Source organism: Mauremys mutica, chromosome 4, assembly GCF_020497125.1.
Source record: "Mauremys mutica isolate MM-2020 ecotype Southern chromosome 4, ASM2049712v1, whole genome shotgun sequence".
In the NCBI taxonomy this organism is placed as follows: domain Eukaryota; kingdom Metazoa; phylum Chordata; order Testudines; family Geoemydidae; genus Mauremys; species Mauremys mutica.
In genome coordinates this window covers 74,231,303-74,255,339 of record NC_059075.1, presented here as the reverse complement: position 1 = coordinate 74,255,339, position 24,037 = coordinate 74,231,303, and the positions used below count along the sequence as shown (strand labels likewise).

General features: G+C 43.0%; 2 protein-coding genes across 2 annotated transcripts in view; one reads left to right on the top strand and one right to left on the bottom strand.

Moving 5' to 3' along the window:
• Positions 1-22,847, bottom strand: LOC123368627 (astacin-like metalloendopeptidase). Its single transcript, XM_045013559.1, has 14 exons — positions 22,782-22,847; positions 22,537-22,674; positions 14,377-14,401; positions 12,940-13,002; positions 11,892-12,032; positions 10,243-10,360; positions 8,152-8,330; positions 6,814-6,895; positions 6,466-6,593; positions 4,900-5,015; positions 4,446-4,668; positions 3,955-4,073; positions 1,448-1,670; positions 1-728 (listed from the first exon to the last, which is right to left on the bottom strand). The coding sequence occupies exons 1-14, from the start codon at positions 22,845-22,847 to the stop codon at positions 718-720; spliced, it is 1,632 nt and encodes a 543-aa protein (XP_044869494.1). The 3' UTR covers positions 1-717.
• LOC123370259 (transmembrane protein 263-like) overlaps positions 22,752-24,037 on the top strand; it is a 327,732-nt gene continuing 326,446 nt past the window's right edge. The window contains exon 1 of the mRNA XM_045016633.1: positions 22,752-22,889. Within this exon, the coding sequence (XP_044872568.1) occupies positions 22,884-22,889 (6 nt within the window). The 5' untranslated portion in view covers positions 22,752-22,883. The remainder of the gene's footprint in view (positions 22,890-24,037) is intronic.

Here is a 24,037-nt window from a genome sequence, read left to right as displayed (position 1 = left end):
TTCTGTCTGCTGTATAATTAATTTTGCTGTGAGTAAACTAATTAAAGTGGTGGGATATAATTGGTTAGCTAATAATGTTACAATATGTTGGGATTGGCTGGGTAAATTTCAGTAGAATGGTTAAGGTATAGCTGAGAATATTACTATATAAATTAGGGGCAAACAGGAAGTAAGTTGGGATTCAAAAATAAGGAAAAAGGAACTTGGATTTAAGCTTGTTGGAAGTTCACCCCAATAAACATTGAATTGTTTGCACTTTTGGACTTTGGGTATTGTTGCTCTGCTCATGACCAGGGAAGTGAGAGGATGAAGGAATAAGATCTCTAACAATTGACACCTTAAACTCTACCCAGAGATTGATGGGCAGTCAGGGGAGAAACTGGAACACTGCTTTCATGTAACCACAGAGAGATGTCCTGCTCAGAAAGTGAGCCACTGTGGTCTACACCAGTTGGATGTTAGACGGGTGGTGTTAGCTAGAGCTGGCTAGAGAGAAAAGTTGAAAGAAAACCTGACACACTATAGATCCCAATACTCTATTACAAACGTATATCATTACATAGCCTAGAAAAGGGCGTTCACGCATATTCTCCAAGTACAAAGACTACAACAGGCAAATATATAAATGGCAGATTCCCCTTTCAGATGAAATCACTTGTCAGACATCTACCTGCATCATCATGATGCATGGGTCAGAGTAGTCCTTTCAGGCATCTCTCAGGATGAAACTACAGAAATAAAGGGAATAGGTATCATTTCTATTTGCATGCAGAGATGCCATATACTTGGGAAGTATAGTATTTATGCTAAAAATGACATAATTAACAAGTTAGAAATAGTACCTAACGCTTCCATAGTGTCATTTGTCTGTAGATATCAAAGTACTTTATAAATGTGAATCTGTACGATTAACCCCCATTTTACAGGTGAAGCAATTTAGGCACAGAGAGGGGAAGTGACTCTCAGAAAGTCAGTGTCAGAGCTGCGATTAGAACCCAGGTCACCTGAGTCCCCCTCCCCAGCTCTAACTACTACACTCTACTGCAAAGTAGTAATACTAGTATTGCACGGAGCCTTATATTTTCCAACATTGTCTTGCTAAACCACACAACCCTCCTGTGTGCGAGGCAGGCATTACTATACCTATTTTGCAGATAGAGAAACAGATGCAGAGGTTATGGCCAAAGACCAACATTTTCAAACTTGGGCAGAAATAAGACTCCTAGAGTCATATTCAGGCATTGACATAAGTTGCCTGATTTCCAGGTCTAAATACCTCCTGCTCCCACTGAAGTCAGGGGAAGCCTAACTTTAGGCTTTGAAAATGTTGCCTGATGTCACACAGAGTCAGCTGCAGAGTTGGGATTAGAATTTAGGGGCTGCTGGCCTCTAACCCCATGCTCAGTTTACTAGATTACACTGCGTTCTGTACTGCCTTCATACTTACTGAATGAGTATTCAGCCTGGAATCCAAGATACTGCAGGAAGTAGTCACTGTGGAACTGGACAAGCACTGAGTTCCCAGAGGAGATGAAGCCTGGAACTATGTCATTCGCACAGTATTTACCCTCAGAACGGGCTGTGATTGTACCTCCATCATAAATAACCAGGTAGTCATGCTGGCATTGAAAGGAATCCTCCAGAAGGAAGGACAATATAGTCAATGATATCTGTCAGTGAGAGACAAGCAAAGTGGACATCTCCACTATGTTCTCAGTGCATCATTTCTGTGAATCATACAGTCATTAATGGCAGCCTGTTGAGATATTATTGGATGGGTTAGGGCGCCGGAAAACATTCAATTAATAATGAGCCAAATTCTCTGCAGGAGTAAGCTGGTGATTTATCCAATAACAAGCTGTTTAGGCAGGGCCTTTAGCATTTGTACAGTGCCTAGCACAATGTGGGCACCACTGGAAATAACGACAATATTTAGATAGTCCCTTTCATCCAAACTATACAAAGGGATCCCTTACACTCATCACTGATGGTGCACCACAGCAACTGCTTTCTGCTGCACAACGGCTGTATATGTACAATTGTAATAGGAAAGGAGGGCGAATCCATGTCCAATGGGGGAAGATATTTAGGTGAGTAGAATGTAATTACTCAAATTGAAACGTGGACAGGTCACCAATGCTAACCTTATGTGCACTGGCTAACCCTGTGGGGTTTTAACTCTACAGGACTGGCCAGTTTCTAAGAGTTTGGGCAGACGTGAGAGGGCACTGTGGTAGGTTGGAGGAATGGGGCATCAGAGAAGTCTGAGAAGGTTTATTCAGAAGCCGTGATGAGGGATGAAAGATCAGAGAGAAGGAAAGAGCTGGGAGCTAGTTGAACATGGTTGTCATCCTTTGTCTCAGATCTCTTAAGAGGTGATGCTTGTTTTCAAGATTTTAAGGCCTAATGGCCCAACTCTTACAAAATGTGCCATGGGATCTTTAGTAACCACAGGAGGTCTGGACCTCAATGTGAAATTTTATCTGAAAGATGGCATTGCCATCCACAAAGCAAACACCATGCTATGGCAACAGGTCAGTTCTGACTCAGAAGAGTGAATGCTATATACTGAGCCACCAACACCACTTCCACAGTATGGCTGCTCTTATGTTCTTATGTTCCTGCATTTTCCTGAGTTTTCCTTGGAGGTCTCCTATTCAAATATTAACTAGGCTCAGCCCTGTTTGCTTGTGAGACTTGATGGGCTCACATTGACAGGTGGTAAGTCAGCATGTTAATGTGTCCCCTTTGGAGACTGTAAGAACATAAGAACGGACATACTGGGTCAGACCAAAGGTCTATCTAGACCAGTATCTTGTCTTCCAACAGTGGCTAGTGCCAGGTGCCCCAGAGGGAATGAACAGAACAGGTAATCATCAAGTGATCCATCCCCTGTTGCCTATTCCCAGCTTCTGGCAAACAGAGGCTAGGGACACCATCCCGGCCCATTCTGGCCAATAGCCATTGATGGACCTATCCTCCATGAACTTATCTAGTTCTTTTTTGAGCCCTGTTATAGTCTTGGAGATAAAGATGTATGGATCTGCATTAATTTGGTTTACTATCTGGAAAATTCCAGCAATATTTCATTATATCTTGGTGAAATTGCCATTAATTCAACTCACTCATCCCTGTGTCAGGTTTCAGAGTAGCAGCCATGTGAGTCTGTATCCACAAAAAGAACAGGAGTACTTGTGGCACCTTAGAGACTAACAAATTTATGCTCAAATAAATTTGCTAGTCTCTAAGGTGCCACAAGTACTTCTGTTCTTTTCACCTCTGTGTGTCCTAGAAACCCAGAAACATTCGTCTGGTTTGGATTTACTTTAAAAAAGCAGATGATGTTTAAACAGGTCAGAAAATTCAAGCCTTCCTCCATTTGTTGCACCGGTAGGCAGGTGATGATCCCCTACCTGCAAAGTAGGTGCGGTTCCCCACAATCTTATTCATTTTCTTTGAAAAAGGCAAGTTCAAGAACATTCTCTCTCAGTTCTGTGCCCACTGAAACCAACCCTCTTACACAGATATTTTAAATCCAGACAGGTTGCAGTACAAAATGAACTTAAATCAGCTGGAGAAACTATCTGGAGAATCCTGCCTGTGTATCAACCAGGGTAGAAAAAGAGGGGGCTAGTCAGGGGTGGGGACAGAAGGAGAAGGTAGGTAGCAGAAGGATGGTCTGCTATGCCTCATTCTCCACAGGTGAAAGGCTTTCTGGGAGTAGTAAACCCTAAAGATGCCCCTTTTTGCAGCTTAACTTGTGTCTGGATTGGGCAGAGAAGAACCAGGGGCAGCGCCAGGATTCTCAGTGAGCACAGTGAAGAAGCATGCCCTTCCAGTTTGATAATTTGACATTCCAAACAGCTGCTGGATATTCTACGGTGAGCAGAATCCATTTGATTTGCCATTGCTTGTATCTCCAGGGCAGCCCTACAGCAGATAACCTCAGCTCACCTTGGATCCTTCTGGCGCTATCATTATCCAGGCACAGTCTGTTAGCGGAGGATAGTGAGAAGGATACAGTGGAGACTCAAATTTCCCATTCATGGCAGTAAAAGTCTTGCCACATTGCACTGGGAACAGAAAAGGGATTAAATGTACATGTGGCCCCCCTTATGCACAAACACACACAGATTCCCAAGCAGAGATGTCTACACAGACACATGCACTTATGCACACATTGACATGGATTATGCCTTACAAGGAGGCCTCCTTATGTCACTCTAACAGCATAAAGAGGGGTTGAGCAGCCTGCACAAAATACACCCACTGAAGGATTTTTTCCCATCCCATTGTAATGGCTACGCCTTGCATCATCATTGCTCAAACATTTTTAATTTCATTTGTTTTGCGTTTGATTTAAAATAATCATCCACAGCTCTGAGGCATAAATGAAAGTTGTCAAATACGGTCTCAGGCCTTACTGGGAGAGACTGGAGACTTACCAGAACTGTAAGAAGCCTTAAATTTGGGGAAAGTGGTGCCATCACTGACCAACTCCACAAGCATCATGTTCCCGGAAGACACTATTGAGGGGAGCTGCTTTGGTCGACACAATTTGTTCAGAAAGACAGTGTCTCTCCTGCTGCCTCCGTCGTAAACCAGAATATGGTTGGAAGCACAGTCTGAGGAGGACTGGATATATAAGGAATTAAACTGCAGGAAAATCTGGAGAAAAGATCATGGAAGAATTTACCAACACAGCTCCAACTCTTCCAACAGTTCACTCCCAGCAGCTGGGTTGATTTTATTATTAATTCAATTGCTCAAGTAAAACTATTTCATCTAAAATGTTTATCTAATAAGTTCAATTGTCATTTATAAGAGCACCTGGAAACCCATTGCACAGTTAGCCCTCCACAGTCAGAAAGAGCATTTCATTCCATAACCATTTCTTACTTTGTTTGCTGGGATACGAATCAGCCATACAGAGTAGGTATTCTTTGGGTATGATGATCGGTAGATAGTAGAGGAAAAACTTCCAGTCAAATTAGAGAGCAAAGTGCTATGGATCCCTGGGGACGGGGAGAATGAAAAGATCTTAATGATACTGGATGCACAGAAAAAGCAATAATAGAATTAAGTGCTCTGTATGATATACACACTCTTAATTTCCAGACAGAGTAATGATCTGATATGAAAACACATGTAAGGGAGGACAGTTTAATTTGACTTCTTACAAAGGGTTGGAATCCAGAAGGGAATGGCTCCTTCTGATTATCTATAACCACTAGGGGGCACATTCACTCAACCTATTGTAGGGTGGTAGATATGACATCTCCATACGCTAGCCTGGTTGGTCCCCTGTTGCACTGGGAGGATTCATCATGAGGCATGGTGGCCAATACTGAAGCTACAACACTTTGTCAGGGTTTTCCTCTTGAGAAGGACAGCTTTAGTCGATCGCTGAGGCTACAATAGCTGTGGGATATTCTGGGGCTACAGAAAAGCCCTATTGATGAAGGCTACTGAATCAATGCATCCTTTGGCCAACCTGGCTGTACCACATTCTTAGCCTGGGCCAATCCCCAGCAGCTGTCTGCTGTTTCAGCCTCCCCCCAGCCATCTGTTGCCAAGGTCTTTACCCATACAAGCTATTATGGGACCTAGGGTCGATCTGGCCCTATATATACTTTCCAGGGTGAAATTCACTACTGTGCATGGGGCCAGAAAAAGGGCAGAGATGCACCAGCTAAGCCTCCCATAAACCCTATGTGCAGAGATTTGCATATCTGCACTGGGGTTAATTTTACCTCTATATGCTACCCTCTATATTGGTGGTTTTCAACCTATTTACCATTGTGGGTCTCATATGCAGCTTGTTATGTGGGACACACCCACACAATATATATACTATCTGTATGCCCTGAGGATGTCACATGGGCTGCAACTATGTGCTGATTGGGCTTCAAGCAGCCTGCGGGTTGAGAACTACAGCTCTATATGCTTAAATTAAACAGCATTGAGAAGGGGGCCTTTGATTTTTCCTTTGTTTGGCTGGTTATTCCAGAGGATATTTCCTTCCATCTTGCTCATTCTGGAACTTTTTCCAGAGGAACTACCTCTTGTCATTCCAGAAATGCCATCCATGTCCACAAATGGCTTTTAAAATGTGCATTACTGCACAGATATGTGCGAATGTCTGATCTCTACACAGGCTCTCCCTAACTGCCCAGCTGATTTGCAAAAACCAATATGATGAGCAGTTACATTTTTTAAAATGCTGCTCTATCATTTGGATTTCACATTTCACTCATTTTTATCAAAGACTGCAATCATCTTCTAGGAGAGTATATGCCAACTGATCCACAGATCTCCACCATGAACTCACAGGCCTAGAATCTGTTGCATATTGATTGTATTGCTTCATTCAGCATCTGTACAAAATATTTTTATTTTTAAAGCATGAGATCATAGCCCAAGAGTGGATTAAAATGAATAAGGAATAATATTGGGCTTACTTACCACATTCATATAACTTATTGATTTTGCCGACATCTAGGTTACTCAGTCCAAACCTCTGTCCGATGGGCACTGTGCTATCAGGGAATGGTGTAATGGTTGCCTTTCCAGATGTATTGGAGAAAGCAAATCTGTAGTGATATGAGGAATAATACCCTAGAAGTTCACTGAGTTGTTCCATTGTTTTACCTTCAAAACTCTGCAGAGTTATTTAATTTGGACTGTTGTTGAGTGTAATATTATGAAAAAGATACTTTTAAATTAAACATTGCCTTTTTATATTTACAGTTCACATGCTACTAACCAATCAGTGTTTGATAATGCAATATCAACCTAATCTCATTCTCTTACCTGTGATAGTGCATCACGGAGGAATAGTCATACTTGAGGCCCAGGTTATTAGCTCTGGTTGGCTTAAAGTGATAAAAATCACCTGTCAGTTACAATACATCAAGTTTTAAAAGGTGAATCATAGTCCAGTAACAAACTAAATCAGCACAGCAACAATTTCTACTTCTACATCAAATCAACATAGCATCCTTCACACTTTGCAGTAAGAGACAATCACATACTGAAATGAAAAGGTAATATGGTTTAGATCTATGGTTACAGTCATCTACATTTGTGTAACTGGCATTATATGTGCAACTCACTAGTCAGTATGTGATTTGCATTCACTTCTGTGCCCATATTGTCTGTGGACTGGGCATGGATGGGATGTGTAACACGCTCTGACCTGTGGGTTACCTAAACTCTCTGCATGTTCATATTGAATGGGGAAGGATGGCCATGAAGTTAAGGCACTGGCTTGGGACTCAGGATATAGGGGAACAATTCCTAGTTCTGCCACAAAATTCCTGTATGCCATTTAATTACCCTGTGCCTCAGTTTCTCATCTGTAAAATAAGAATAATAGCACCTCACGTCACAGGCACCAGCTTCTTCTTTTCCCTGGGGGTGCTCAACCCCTGCTCAGCCCCAGGCCCCACTCCCACTCCACCCCTGCCCCACATCCTTCTGCCTAGTTCTGCCCCCTTCCCCGAGCATGCCCTGTCCCCACTCCTCCCCCCTCCCTCCCAGTGCCTCCTGCATTCCATGGAACAGCTAATCGGCGGCGGGTGGGAGGCACTAGAAGGTAGGGGGGAGGAGTTGATCAGTGGGGCTGCCAGCAGGTGGGAGGTGCTGGGGCGGCTGGAGGGAAGCTGGCTGCCAGTGGGTACTAAGCACCCACTAATTTTTTTCCATGGGTGCTCCCACGGAGTCAGTGCCTATGTCTCAAGGGTGTTGTGGGGCTAATAATATATTTCTTTGCCTCTCATGGTGTTAATGGAGGGATGATACTATGGTGATGGTGGCCATATAAATAAATAGAATAAAGAATGCCAAGAAATTACAGTGCAGTGCTTCTGTTTTCAAACACAGAGTTGAAGAGCTAGGTAAATCCATATTCAAATGATCATCAGGATGAGACATTTACAGACTGGTTTTTGCTTTTTGCGCCTTTTTCTGAGCACTTAATAGGGAGGCCAGCTCTACACTTTTGCACAGTCAGCCCATGAGAGTGGGGAATTTACTTTGAGGAAAAGTTACAGGTTCAGAACGTAATACTTTAGGCCTCAGAACGGCTGAGTTAATAACATTTCTCTCTCTCTCGGTCAAACTAGTTCAAGTATATAATATTGTACATACCTGGACTAATGTACTGCCATGAAATCACTACATATTTGTCCCTGTCGTTCCTGTTCTGTTCATGCAGCATCCCCAGTGCATGGTTTAGTTCATGCTGAATGATTCCTTTTCTCATGCAACCTCCTTTGCGCACCGACACCACCTGGGAGCCCCCAACCTTTCCAAAGTAAGACCAGCAGCTAGAGAATGAGAGAATATCATTCAGAATTCGCTGATGAAACTCAAAGGCTGAACCCTAACTGCAATCCACAGCTGACAGGTTCAGGGGCTGTTGCTGCAGAAAGAATCACCTGTGCTGGCTATCAAAATCTTTCTGTTCCTGGGGTGGGGGGTTGGTTTTTTTAATTCTTGCACAGTGATTAGACTTCGGAGGGAGGGGTAGCTCAGTGGTTTGAGCATTGGCCTGCTAAACCCAGGCCTTGGCTACACTTGAGACTTACAGTGCTAGTGGTGGCTTTACAGCGCTGTAACTCACTCCCCGTCCACACTGGCAAGGCACATACAGCGCTGTATCTCCCTGGCTACAGGGCTGCTTGTACTCCACCTTCCCGAGAGGAATAAAGAGAATAGCGCTGCTGCTGCAGCTCTGGGGTACCAGTGTAAACAGGGAATAATCTTACTATGCTGTAACTGACCTCTGGAACCTTCCCATAATCCTAAGTAAAGAATTTGTTGTGAACTCCGGGCTCCCGGAGCTGCTTATCAAAAAAACAAACACAGCTCCTGTTTGCTGTGAATGAGCAGAGGCAGGGGGCTCCTTTTGGAACGCCCACAGCTAGTGTTTGCTTGAAGAGAGAGGGAAAGGGAGGGGGCTTGAGGAGAGAAGCAGCACGGCGGGCGGGAGGGAGGGGGGGTCCGTTTCGGGGAGGCTGCTTATCTGGTCTGTGAGGAAAAAAACAAAGAGGCTAATTGCTTTCAGTGAGTGAGAGGGGGTGGGGAAGGGGTTGGAACTTGCAAGGCAGGGAGCTGACACAGTGTTGGCTCCAAAAATCCACTCTCTCTCTCTCCCCCACGCTCCCTGTCACACTCCAACCAACCCCTCCCCCCTTTTGAAAAGCACGTTGCAGCCACTTAAATGCTGGGATAGCTGCTCATAATGTACCACTCCCAATGCTGCTGCAGATGCTGCAAATGTGGCCACGACAGTGTGCTGGTAGCTGTCAGTGTGGCCAGACTGCAGCGCTTTCCCTACTCAGCTGTACAAAGGCAGGTTTAACTCCCAGCACTGTACAGCTGCAAGTGTAGCCATACCCCCAGGCTTGGGAGTTCAATCCTTTGAGGGAGCCATTTCAGGAACTGCAGTAAAAATCTGTCTGGCAATTGGTCCTGCTTTAAGCAGGGGGTTTGGACTAGATAACCTCCTGAAGTCCCAACCCTGATATTCTATGACTTTTCAGCCAACATTCACGTGCACTTTGAGCTGGTTTGTAGCTATAATTTTACTCTTAAACAGAATCCATAGAAGAAAGAAATTGTTAAAAACCCTTCAAAATGTGTGAGCTGTGAACAGCATGTGGAAACTGCAGTACCTGTCACAGTTTCTAAGCCAACCTAGGAATGCTCACCTCCAGAGAGATAGGTAAAAATCCCACTTTAGATCACAAGTGAAAACAAGTCTGTTAAAGTTTCTACCTGCTTCACTAACCAATTCACTGGCTGTCTCTACTCAAGAAGGGCCAGGTCTATGCTTGCTTTGAGTCAGGAATAGTGACTTGATCCGAAGTCCACTGAAATTAATAGGAGTCTGTAGGGATCAGATTCTGTTACAACATCAGGGGTGCTGCAGGTCAGAATTGAGGTTCTTGGGCTGCACTGGGGAGTAAGCATGAAAGGAATAGCAGGAGATGCCATATGTCAAGATACATGACCTATGGATTAAGCTGTTGTGGAGAGGTAGGACTGGAATAGCAGGGGGGCTGCAGATCAAGACTGAGGTGCATCAACAATGTTAGGAAGGTCTGATTGCTTAATACCTATTTTATCTGCTCTGGATGAAGCCAATGAGTAGTGCCTCATGTCTAGGAGCACTCATTTTACTCACAATTAGTTTTATAAATCAAAAAGCAACGGACTCAGTGCATTGGAACCTACCCATCCTTAGGAGAAATATATATATAGTCAGTTTCCGTTGTGCGGTCTACAAAGTGAATACAAGTCAAGGTCTCGTATTCTTGGATGGCACCAACAATCAGAGCTTTCTCCTCATGAGCTGGGGGAGGAATAGATATAATGCTTAGTTAATATAAACTGGAGTCATTAGCACACCTCTGTGTGTGTGTGAGGCAGAGAGAGAGAGATGCTTTAGGGCAGCAATAGCCTAGTTCTGTGGCACTAACAACTTGCCAGAAGCCTTAGGGCTGCACCTCATTAACAAATCTATTTACATAAATGAACAAACATTCTAGCTGCAATGGTGAAATAGGGGCCTGCTCCTGAAAGTGCTCTGCACACAAGGCTCCCGTTGACTCCAATTGGACTCCCTAGGCACAGCACTGGCAACATCAGGCTCTAAGGCAAGATCTTTAGAGCATCATAGCCCAGGCCCTGACTTAAGAAGGAGCTAAGGATTTGAGACCATTGAGCCTTGGGCAGCAAAGTTCCAACACCCATGGTGATGGTATGGGAGCAGCAGTTCACCCCAAGGGTCTATCTGCCTTATCTACAACTGACCTGTTCCCCACTTGGCTCCTATTGCCTAACAGCAAGTGCAGGAAACTAGGCACCAATCAGCTAGCTTAGCACAAAGATCCAGTAGTGTTGGAGTGTTCATATGCCCATGTGGGAGGCTACAGGAAGGAACTGGGACACCTCCTTCTCCCTGTGGTCAAATGGGACAGGGGAAAAGGAATTGCTGAGACCCAGCCCTAACACCTAAGGTGGGGGAAGCCCTCTAAAGAAGGAACAATGGAAAGAGCTGGAGGGAAAGTTGTGTCCCATCGTTAGCCTTCTGGCATCCAGGGAAGTGGAAACCTTAGGAGGGTAACAGCAGGGCAGTTGTGTGTGAAGTAAAGCCCACACAACCTACTGCATATGTTGTCTTAAGAGGCCAGCTTCAGGGCCCAAATGCTACATGTGGCATCAGGAGTGATCTATAGAAAAGATAAGTTTGTGCAGAGGAGTCAGGATGAAGGAGAAAAATCTACCTACCATACACTCACCACTGTAGCATCTGGCCAAGGGGAAAAGGCTGGGAGAAAGTCTTCCTCAGGAGGTCCCTACAGATTTTTGGTGGATGTGTACTGGAGGCGAGGTGGCCTGAAAGCCTGATTGACCCATGCCCTATTAAAGCTTAATCCACCTCTTGGCTCTCTCCTCTACTCCATGCCCACAAGCATTGGCCTGGCATCTGGAAAGAAGAGGACTTTCACCTCCCTATCTCTCTTCTTTTCCCCTCTTTCTTCTCCCCCGCTTCACCTCTTGGCTGTTGGGGGGAAAGATTGCTGCCTTTTTTCTCTTCTCGTGTGTGGGGGGGGGAGGGGAAAGAGGGGAGGAATGAGGTGTGGGAAGGGGGAGGAAGCATTCCAGTGACTCATTCTATCCTATGGGAAGGTGTTTGACAAAGCCAGCAGAACATTAGTTAGTGCAACTCTTAATGCAGCCACATCATTGTGCTGAACGTTCCATGCTGAAATACAAGTCCCATCCTCTCAATAGCTCTTCATGGGCAGAAAAGACTGGCCTGGGAGGCTGCTAGCTGGCAACTCCTCACCCATGTTAGCAATGTTAGAATGAAATCTTACTGTAGGAAGAAGAGATGACATAGGGGATGACAACGAGTCCATTAGATGATTTGGGCCAAAAGCACCAGTTAAATGGACAGACTATGGCACTGCGATGTCTTTTTGGGGTAATGTCACCTTCATATAAACGGGTCTTGCTGCCTGTGTAGATGAAATGAATAACTGTTAATGTCAGTTAAAAAATACTTAAAAAACAGAACCGTGTGTATCCTACTGTACATATAGTGACTGAAATTCCACCTTGTTCTGTCAATGTGAGAACAGATCACAGGTGATTCCTAATGTCACGAGAATCCACTAACAGAGCTTCAGACTTGCAGTCTGTACAGTTTGAGTGTATTTTCATAGGATTAGAAGTAGGAATGGGCCTGATCCTACACCCCAATTCAGAACACCTTTGAAGTCTGGGAAGTCCATGTCTGAAATCAGGCATGCATCCTAGCTTCACGGCTCACGCTATCTCTAATTATAAGAGTCTGAAGTTTAAATTAAAAATGATATTGACTTCAGGTCTCATAACTAGCAGTGTTTGAGACCCAGTAACTATGAATGACCCCCAAAATTCAAGCCAAAACCACTTAGTTTCATATTTGGATCCAAAAATATTCAATGACATAGGTTTTGCCCCATTTCATAGCTAAACAGAGTATCACTTGGGTTCAGTTGAAATGGAGCCCCTTTTATGCTTGCAAGATTTGTGAACCTGAGCAAACTTTTCAATTACTCTGGTCTGAGTTTCCATTTTGCAACAAAACCTGGAACCAAGTTACTTCTTTGTGGTTTGGGGATTTTGCTGATATTTCACGTTGCTCTACTTACAGCACTGGGAGCAAGGTGTGCACACCCAAGGCCAAAAAGAAGGAGAAATCTGAGAACAAAGAGTTCTGTATAATACAATGTAATTTAAACAAACTGAGTCATACTTTCAATACAAGATTCTGTCAAAACTTTCCAGGGATTTTTCCTAATCCTGCTAAATTTATAAAGGATAGCTCATGTAAAGAATCATAAGAAACAGATTCACTGGATTTTGTTTTAAATTGATTACCTTTATTGGATTTTAAAATTAAACTAAAAATGGATTCTTCCTCACTCTCTGGGAAGGCAACTCCTGCAAGAGATATCAAGGATGTGAAACTTTTTATGCTTGAAAGTGGATTATAAAAATATAGCACATGGGTACCTGGCATGTTCTTCTCAATGTCGGGGGAAATTCTGACCCTACTGAAGTCATTGGGAATTTTGCCATTGATTTCAATGGGCCAGAATTATATCCTTTGTGTGATGCTATAACAGTATAAAAGGCAAATCTATTGTAACTGTGTTCTTTCTTATCACAATTATCCTTGTCCTCCCTCCCATGCTCCTTCCTATTGTTAGTTACACTCACTTGGTTTTAGTCCTAAAATAATTGTAAACTCTCTGGGGTAGGGACTCTTTACTATGCATTTGGACAGTGCTCAGACCAAAGGGACCTTGATCCTGACTCGGACCTTTAGGTACTACTACAGTACAAATAATAAGTCCAAAAGCAGTTTACAATTATTCAGAATGGAAGGTGCTATATACTTAGACTGATATAATTAGATATTGAGGACCTGACTCTCCGCTGTCTTGAACCTTGTATCATCATTTATACCTGAGCAAAGTGGGTGTAAAATGCTCCCAAATCCGAATTTTGTACTATGCTGGTGGTAGCATTTTTCAGCCATTTTTCACTCAATTTGTAGAAGCGTAAATGAGGCTAGAGGATCACAGTGGAGATCAGGTCCTAATAACCCTTGTTAGCCAATCATTTGCCCTTTCTTAAAACCCCTCTTATATGATCTCTCTCAAAAATGGACTCATTTGTAAACACCCTAATCATATAATATAGTCATTTCAAAATATTGTGCGCAATAGTGTAATACCACATCATTCTTTCAGTGTTCTGAGGACAAATGACTCTAGCTTACAGTTCAAGATGTCCTCATATGCTCCCTGATGTCGGTTATAACCTTGCATCTTCTGTGGGTTGTGTATTAGTTTCCCACATGCACTAAACAACCTACTTCAGTTAAAGCTGTTCTTAGAAAACTGTTAAGAAACTCAATGGAGATTAAAAAGTAATTGCAAAAGAAGTAAAGCTGCTATTTGAAGTTCACGATAAAGTAAAGTGCTTTCAATCTGGAGCAGAGAGGAAGGATGATAAGAACAGCTCTAGAAACTAATGGCAAAGTGTTCTAACTTCATACCAAGGGAGTCCTAATAATGGAGAGTTAATAATGGACATTAGGAGAGAATATTTCCCATTTAAGAAGCAAAAAATAACAGGGTGCAGCACCAGTACCATTTAGGAATATTTGTAACCTGAAGCAGTAAGATATGCCAAGCTCTTTGCATGTATGTACTTTAAATTTAAATGATTTCAGCTCAGTAAGAGAGCTGATACATTCCTGGTTTTTTGATTACAGTAATTTTCTAGTATTGTATAAATCACACTTACCTTCATAGCTTTGTTCAGTGTTCACCTGCAAGAAAAATACATTTTTTTCACATGCTAGTTCAGTCAGAAATGTAACACATCTGGAAAAAGGAAAACTGAAAAGAATCAAAACATTCAGATTAATTAAAAATAATTATCTCAGCTTATTTCCTAGCATGTTAAAAGGGTAGAGGGTGGGGAAGGTATCCCAGCCATCCAGCAAAGAGATAAAAATCACATACAAGAAACAAATCTGTGAATGGCTCTTCTGTTTTACTCTCACCTGGATAGGGAAGCTTACACTGAAATAAAAGTGAGATGCAAAAAGGGCTAGTAGAATCTTCAAGTCCATCCTCAACCCCTGAAAACTTATCTGTAATAGTGACTATGACTCACAGTTCTGGAGATACCTGTTTAAACTCTTTGGTACATTGCTGTGCCTCTACCAGATTCTGACTATTCATGCAAGAAAAAGGTGTGGCCAATCAGTTACCAGAACAGAGAATTAGAGAAACAATGGACTTTAAAACAAACATGAGAGATCTCTGGAGAAAGGTGTCCAGAGCCTTATCACAAATGTGAAGGGACACTGTCAGATGAACATTAATACAATTTTTAAAAAATCATTGCAATACCTTTGGTTATTAAAACTAAAATAATTTAGTAACTATAATTCACTTTTCTTCATTTCTCCATATCTACTGTTTTCTTATTTTGGCATGTCACTTAGTTCAGACAATGAAAATAGACTAGTCAGTTTCATCTTAGTTTCTATTCTGTTCCAGTTCTCATGCATTATCAAAAAGCTGCTCCATCTGGGTTAGAAATACTAGAGGGAAAGAGTGAATTCCCCAAAAAATTGTTTTCACTAATATAAAATATGTGTAACACTTATATTATAAAATTATTTCCTCAAAACCATACATTTTGGTTTTAAAATTACTGATTCTGATAGTTTCTTTTTCAAAAACAATGCTAATTTTAATCTCATCACTGGAGGATTCTGACAAGTGGAAACACCATACTTCCAAAAAATAGTCCAGATAATAATCTCTGTGTTGTCTGTCTTCTAAGCTGCTGTAGGCTATACAATAAAGGCTAATATTTCAATAATGATTCATTGACTGCAAGTTACTCAAATTTAAGGACCATGAAAAATACATTCCCACATTAAAGCTTTTGGCAGGCTTGGATCAATGGTAGATTCAGAATTTGAGCGTAGGCATATCCCTCTTTCTTTAATAACTCCCAGTCAGAACAAGGCAAATGTTAAGGGCATATTCTCAGTTTCTTTAGGACTTCAGTGCTCAGCTGCCCTTTGAGCCAGTGTAGCTACAGAGCAAAATCTCCCAGCATTGGGTCAAGCATGTACCCCTTCATATGAAAAATATTGTATTCTTTTCACAGTATTTTACTGGTAGTGCACTGAAATGGGTAGAAAACTATTTTACAGGCAACTATTAAGTGCTTCCAGATGTAGCTCCATTTGCTTTAGCTTGTATATCAGAGCTTTTACAAACCATCCATTTTATTATCTATTGTCACTGGTATTGCTGTAGAAGAGTAGAAAGAGCTACTTCTTGGGGAATTCTGTGCCACTACATGTGTGCATAATTAATGAGCCATGCTTATTTTTTGCACAGAAAAAGCTTCTGCTGGAAAGTTGCTGCAGATCTGCCTCTTGCCCACCAGAGGGTGGTGTGGCGATAGAACAGAGCAGCATCTCCCTGCCAGCTAGGGAAGAGAAAGAGCCTGCCTTCTTCACAGGGCCTGTGGGGCCAGGTCAGAAGACAGGGACTACGGGAAGACAGACAGCATGAGGCTGCTGGGGGGCCAGATGGGGGCTCAGAAGGGCTAGTCGGGGAAGACAAACTGGGGAATGAGCTGAATGGGAGTAGAGGTGCAGGGCCAGATGGGGGAGTCGGTGTCTGTGGGGATGGAGGTACACATATAGATGGGGGATGCAAGGACACGTGTACAGATGTGGACTCCTCAACTCAAAAAGATATACTGGCACTAGAAAAGGTTCAGAAAAGGGCAACTAAATTGATTAGGAGGTTGGAGAGGGTCCCATATGAGGAAAGATTAAAGAGGCTAGGACTCTTCAGCTTGGAAAAGAGAAGACTAAGAGGGGATATGATAGAGGTATATAAAATCATGAGTGATGTGGAGAAAGTGGATAAGGAAAAGTTATTTACTTATTCCTATAATACAAGAACTATGGGTCACCAAATGAAATTAATAGGCAGCAGGTTTAAAACAAATAAAAGGAAGTTCTTCTTCACGCAGCACGCAGTCAACTTGTGGAACTCCTTACCTGAGGAGGTTGTGAAGGCTAGGACTATAACAGTGTTTAAAAGAGAACTGGATAAATTTAGGGTGTTTAAGTCCATAAATGGCTATTAGCCAGGATGGGTAAGGAATGGTGTCCCGAGCCTCTGTTTGTCAGAGGATGAAGATGGATGGCAGGAGAGAGATCACTTGATCATTGCCTGTTAGGTTCACTCCCTCTGGGGCACCTGGCATTGGCCACTGTCAGTAGACAGGATACTGGGCTAGATAGACCTTTGGTCTGACCCAGTACGGCCGTTCTTATGTTCTTATGGGGTGCAGGGACAAATGGGATAGAGGAAGATGTGCCTGACTGAATGGGAAAGGCTAGGGGTCAGCCAGGGTCTGCATGGGGGAAGCTCCCTAACAATCTCCCTCTCCCCCCCCAAATAAACCCTGTTCCATACTTTTCCCACCCATACCCAACAACCCTCCAAGTTCACACCCAGGCTCCTTCCCAGCAATTACTTCCCTCTCCCTCAGCTCCTCTGCTACCCCTGACTCCCCCAAGCCTTTGACTGCTCCTGAGGGGTGCGGGAAATATGGTTCTGTATTGTAGTTTAAATGAATTATTACGCAGAGTTCTGTATTAATATGGCTAGTAAGGAATATATTTGTCAAAAAACATTTCCTGAATCTTTTTTGTTGTCTGTATTGTTACAGACATAGTTGCTGACAGGTATTTTGAAATAAATGACCAAAATAATTGAAACTGGTGTGATTATATTGTGTTATTTTGATAAATAAAATATGCAGAATTTTGCAGAATTTGAAAATATTGTGGGCAAAATTTTAATTTTTTTGTTGCAGAATTTCCCCAGGAGTAAAGAGCTTAATCCAGGATTTTGAACTTTCTCTGCCACAGACTTCCTATGTGATCTTGGGCAAGTCACTTAATCTCTCTGGGTAGAATCCATGAAAGGACTTAAACATTGCCATCCTGAGTGGGCAGTGCCTATAAAATCACAGGAACATGCTGTGATAACAAAGCTGAGTTAGATGCATAGACTCCATATACAGAGGAATGGAGAATGATGGACACCTTAGAATGCAATTCATAAAAACCAGCACACTAAGCGCAGAGCCACCTCAGTTACCCAATAGGAGATTTGGACAACAGGGGTATGTGCTAAGCCCCACCTCTCTTTTGGACATAGGTACCTAAATCTAAGTTGCAGGGAGCTGCCTATCTCTGCTTAATGACCCTCAAACTGGAACCAGCCACCTGGAGTCAGGCAGTTTAGGCATCTCTTGCAGAAATGAATTAGGGGCCTGCATCATGTCACACAAAATGGCAGGAGGAGGGGGTGCTTCTACCACCACCCACCTTCTAACATCTAACTCAGATTAAGAGTACTTGTTTGGGATGTGGGAGACCCTGGTTCAATTTCCCTCCTCTGCTAGAGGGGAGAAAAATTTGAAACTAGAGATCTTCCATGTGAGTACCCTAACCACTGAGATATGTGATATTCTGAAGTGGGGCTCTCTCAATCTCTCCTGTTGAAGCTGTTCTACTGTGGATATAATGAAAGCATGATTGGCATGGGGAGACCAGACACAGGGTCTCCTATGTTCCAGGTGGGTACCCTAACCTCTAGACAACAGAGTCTTCTCTCTCACACTCTAGTCCAATGACTATTTAAGTACTTATTCAGAATGGAACAGTCATTGCACCAGAGGCAGAGAGTGTGAGAATGACTCTGTAGTCCAGTGGGCCCTGCTGCTCCCATTCACCACCTGCAAAGTGAGGATAATAGCACTTCCTCATAGAGGTGTTGTGAGACTAAATACATTTAAAAGCAGATTGTGAGGTGCTCAGACAACTACAGTAATGGGGGCCATATATGATAGATAGATTTAGTATCTGTCTCTCAAGCGGTAATGTACTTATTCAAACATAGATGTTCCTTCCCAAAATGCAGGGGATGGACTAAATGGGACTTTTAGTCTTTTCCATCCAAACTGTTCTCTGTTTACATTTTCTTGTTCTCTTTGGGGTTATTTGTTTGCTAATGTTCTAGGTGTGTTGGGAACGGTCTAGGCTTCTTTGTTTCTCTCAGGGTGATGGATGGTTTCTTGTTTTGTGTGTGGGTCTTTATTTGCTTGGGAAGTTGTGAACATTGGTTACTAAGCACTGAGCCCTAACTAATGGTTAAGTTATTTAGCTGAAAATAATGCCAGCACTACTAGTGCTCTTTAGCATATTGCCAATCTGCTGCCACCAGGCCATGACCACCTGTCACAATGAATTACCACTATTTATTCTTTCTCCATTACGTAGCATACAATTTTCACTTGTTTTTTTGCAATATTTCTTATTTGAATGACAGGCAATACAAATGCCACACAGTACAGTACATGACATCAAGTAACCGGTGCTGAATGCAGTGTGTAAGTAAACAGGAACAACAATGTAGGTCAACTATGTTTTACAATACAGGTCACCTGCACTCAGGTGAGTATCCTGGAGAGGTAAAATATGACCTCAAGGTCTGACTTTAAGCACAATATCAACAATAATCTCTTATTTTCATATCTCAGTCTAATTAGACTAGTTTACGATATACATTAATTATCTGAATGTATTACAATATGTGTAATTGAAAGCATTGTCTTTTGTGGTGCTGAAATTTGGGATCCCATCCTTTGATCAGACTCGCATCTCTGACTCTTTCTCTGACAACTCCAACCACCAACTTTGACAAAAAGTATTGAAAATAGATCTGCTCAGATCTTTCCTCCAAAATCCCCCCATTGTCCATTACAGTAAAGAATTTCACCATTCTCCATGCCCATATGCTTATACGCTTAACAACATAGCAGGGGAACAGTCAGTTGTTAAAATAAAAAGCAAACCCTTTCTATTAAAATTATTTTGAAAACATTCTTACTGAAATATTTCTGTTGGTCTCAGATTGTGTAAACATTTAGGGCCAGATTGAGCATTTATTGAATATCCTGAGTATAGAGTAGCACATTGCTGCATCACCCAGAAAGATCCCTGGAAAGGAAGTGTCTCTCAGGGAGGTTTTTGTGACTCTGGGGGTGATCAGTCACAATTACTTCTTGCTTCTCTCTTGCTCCTGAGGGAGAGTGATCTACTGCTTTACTAGGTGTAGCAAATACTAAATACTTCAGATTTCACTCCCAGATAAGTGCTTATTCAAATAAACTTTTTTTTGCCTCAGTATGACAGAGACATATTTATGTACAAATAAAGTTTATGAAAAAATTAGGGCTGTCGATTAATCGCAGTTAACTCAAAAAATTAATCACAATAAAAATTAATCGTGATTAATCACAATAAAAATTAATTGTGATTAATCACAGTTTTAATCGCACTGTTAAACAATAGAATACCAATTGAAATGTATTAAATATTTTGGATGTTCTACATTTTCAAATATATTGATTTCAATTACAACACAGAATACAAAGCGTACAGTGTTCACTTTATATTATTTTTATTACAAATATTTGCATTATAAAAATGATAAAAGAAATAGTATTTTTCAATTCACCTCATACAAGGAACAGAGTACAATCTCTTTATCGTGAAAGTGCAACTTACAAATGTAGATTTTTTTTGGTTATATAACTGCACTCAAAAACAAAACAATGTAAAACTTTAGTGTCTATGAGTCCACTCAGTCCTACTTCTTGTTCAGCCAATCACTAAGAGAAACAAGTTTGTTTACATTTACAAGAAATAATGCTGCTCACTGCTTATTTACAATGTCACCTGACAGTGAGAACAGATGTTCGCATGGCACTTTTCGTACCCAACATTGCAAGGTATTTACATACCAGATCTGCTAAACATTTGTATGCCCCTTCATGCTTTGGCCACCAATCCAGAGGACATGCTTGCATGCTGATGATGCTCGTTAAAAACAATGAGTTAATTACAATTGTGACTGAACTCTTTGCTGGAGAATTGTATGTCTCCTACTCTGTGTTTTACCCACATTCTAACATACATTTCATGTTATAGTAGTCTCGGATGATGACCCAGCATGTTGTTCGTTTAAAGAACACTTTCACTGCAGATTTGACAAAATGCAAAGAAGGTACCAATGTGAGATTTCTAAAGATAGTAACAGCACTCCACCCAAGATTTAAGAATCTTAAGTGCCTTCCAAAATCTGAGAGGGACGGGGTGTGGAGCATGCTTTCAAAAGTCTTAACAGAGCAACACTCCAATGCAGAAACTACAGAACCCAAGCCACCAAAAAAGGAAAATCAACCTTCTGCTGGTGACATCTGACTCAGATGATGAAAATGAACATGTGTTGGTCTGCACTGCTTTGGATCATTATCGAGCAGAACCCATCATCAGCGTAGATACGTCCTCTGGAATGCCCCTGAATTACTTTACTACATTGTACAAGATAGAATAATTTAAATTCTAGAAACTCTCTTGCCAGATTCCCTCATCTTCATCTTTAAACAATTCCTAGGTGAAATAAGGATTATAGTCTAATGGAGTAGTATTGATTAAATCAGAATAAATCTAGGGCATAAAGGATGGTTTGATGGTTAAGGCACAGTACTGGCAGTCAGTAGAAGAGAGTGCTATTTTTGGCTCTACCAAAAACTTCCTATTTGGCTTTGGACAGGTCATTTAACTTCTATATGCTTCAATTTTGCCATCCATAAAATGGGAGTAGTTATTTACATCAGGGGGGCATTGTGAGGTTTAATTAATTTGTGTTTGTAAAGTGCTTCAAAATCCTTAGCTGGAAGATGATATAGAAGTGCAAAATATTATTACAATACTAATGAAAAGCAGGCACGGCTTGTTGGATTTCTCACCATTTACCAAGGGTAACCAGATTCATTGGCTTTCTGGGAATTTCACAGTTTTGAGGGGGGTATCTTGGTAAATTATATTGAAACTGGGTGACCTTCTCCCTTTCACTAGACTAGCACCCCAGTACAAATCACTGGATACAGCATCAGGCTGGGGTAATGCCACCTGTCCTGGAGCCTGGTAAGCACCTTACCATTCAATGTTTCTGTAATTAAGAACCCAAGGTCACCTGGCAAAATTAATAGGCAGCAGGTTTAAAACAAACAAAAGGAAGTACTTCTTCACAGAATGCACAGCGAACCTGCGGAACTCACTCCCAGGGATGTTGTGAAGGCCAAAAGTACAACTGGGTTCAAAACAAGATGAGTTCATGGAGGATAGGTTCAGCAATGGCTATTAGCCAAGATGGTCAGGGATACAACCCTATCCTCTGTGTGTCTCTAAACCTCTGACTGCCAGATGTTGGGACTTGACGACAGGGGATAGATCACTCGATAATTGCCCTGTTCTGTTCATTCCCTCTGAAGCATCAGGCACGGGCCACTGTCAGAGACAGGATATTGGGCTAGATGGACCATTGGTCTGATGCAGCGTAGCCATTTGTCTGTTCTTAAAGTTTGTGAAATTCTTTGAAAATGAAAGAGACTGTGTAAGGGCAACAATTGTTAAGGGTAAAATGCAGTTTAGCATGCCCTCACTCCTGTGGGATAGCCCATCTCAAAAACCCATTGGCCCTGAGAGCAGGTGACCATTACATGGAGAGGCCTCCACGGGTTTATTATTTATTGCTGAGTGATAGAGATGGCTGGGCAGGAAGACAGAAGGCTAGTGGATGGCCAGGGAAGGTTGCGAGTGGATAAACCTTCAGTGCCAACTACTTCCAATGCTCTTAGTGCAAATCATCCCCCCCACCAGCCAAGCTCCCAGCCGCTGTGGAGGGGCAGGAATGGGAAGCTGATGTGCCCAAAAGCATAAGGAGCAAGGAAAGGGGTTGGCAGAACAGGTGTCCTAGGTGCAATGACAGCAGGGGAACTCACGGTCTGAGGGGGAAGAACTTCGGGGAGGGGGTTATTCACTTCCAGCAGTGGCGGGCCCGTGCCCCGGGAGGGGGGATGCCCAGGGGGCAGAGCGCGGAAGAAGCTCCTGCCCAAGGCTCCAGCGTTTGATGACAGCGCCTTTTCCCCCCCCCGATGGCGGCCCCAAGCAGCCTGCCTGGCCACAGCGTTTCCGGTTCCGGCCGGGTTGCCATGGCGCTCTGTCCCGCCCCTCGCTCTGTGTTTACATCGGGCAGGAGGAGCCGGGGACTCCGCAGCCGTCGCGTCCCGCTCCGTGCGCTGCTGCGCCCCATCCGCCCCGAGCTGCGGGAGGGCAAGAGCGCGCCGGCATGAAGGTGAGTAGGGGGCTTCCCCCCCCCCCCGGGGAGGGGCTGGGAGTGCAGGGCTCGCCCCGCCCGCCTCGGGGACAGGGCTGGGTGTCGCCGCCTCCTTAGCTGGGAGTGCGGGGTCGCGGGGGCCACCTGCAGCGGGAGGAAGAGCAGAATGTGGGGAGCGAAGGCTCGTCTCCCCCCAGGCTACCTGGGGAGCAAGTGAGGGGCATTCCCGGAGGGGCCTCCCTCCACCTGCCGCTGCAGGCAGCGAGGCTGCCCCTGTTTAATGGCATTCTGTGCCGGCTTTTGCCTGATGTACGAAGTGTGGGATGGTGTTAGTGATGGGCAGGGCGCTGACAGCTGGGATTCTGTTGCATGTCATCAATTTATTATAATTGCCGCTAATCGGGCTGAGGCGCGTAGGAGCGAAGTGGGTTGAAAAGTGTAACAGCTTTGCGGGACACTCTTTTGTGGAGCACCGGTTGTGCTGCTCTTGCTGTACAAAACGCAGGTAAAGACTCGGATCCTGCCTCGTGAAGCTTATAGTCTCTGGATTGTAGCCTCCCTTTTATTGGACATTAATTCATCTATTCTTTCCCACCGTCTTTCCATTCATGATCTTCTAGACGAGACATTTAAATAATGCTTTCCATTTGGAGAACTCAGCAGACTTTTTGAAAACTAGGTATACTTGGGTCACATCACCTATCAATGGAATGTATGTGAGCACCTTTTGGGCGGGACATGGTAGCTCTTAAACAGCTCACAGCAATGCTACCTAACAGTTCAGGATAGGAAAGAAAGAAGGAACAATTCCACGTTCACTTGACATTGTAGGAAAATGTAAGGAAGGTAAAACTTAACCCAAAATGGTGTCAGACTAGGATTCCAAGATCTACCCCCTATTGTTGAAGATCCTGTCCTTCAAGAAGTGGTCAGATTCTCATCTTTAAGAGTTCTCTTAAAATCAGTCCTTGCCACTAAAGCTCCTCTAACTCAGTGCTAAATCAGTACTGATTCAGGAGGCTAAATTACTAGTGCAGTTTTTTGTAGCATGCTTGATTTTTTTTTCTTTGTCAGTAACCCAACCGAGTAACTGACAAGGTTTAATTATGCTTAGCTTATGACCTCTAAGGAGATCATTCTAAGGTGATATGGCAGAAAATGGCCAA

Coding starts and splice junctions, on each gene's coding strand:
- LOC123368627 (XM_045013559.1), bottom strand. CDS start 22,847: ATGGGGCGCAGCAGCGCACGGAGCGGGACGCGACGGCTGCGGAGTCCC. Junction 13,003..14,376: donor CACTGAACAAAGCTATGAAG/GTAAGTGTGATT, acceptor TATCTCTTGCAG/GAGTTGCCTTCCCAGAGAGT. Junction 12,033..12,939: donor AATTTTAAAATCCAATAAAG/GTAATCAATTTA, acceptor TCATCTACACAG/GCAGCAAGACCCGTTTATAT.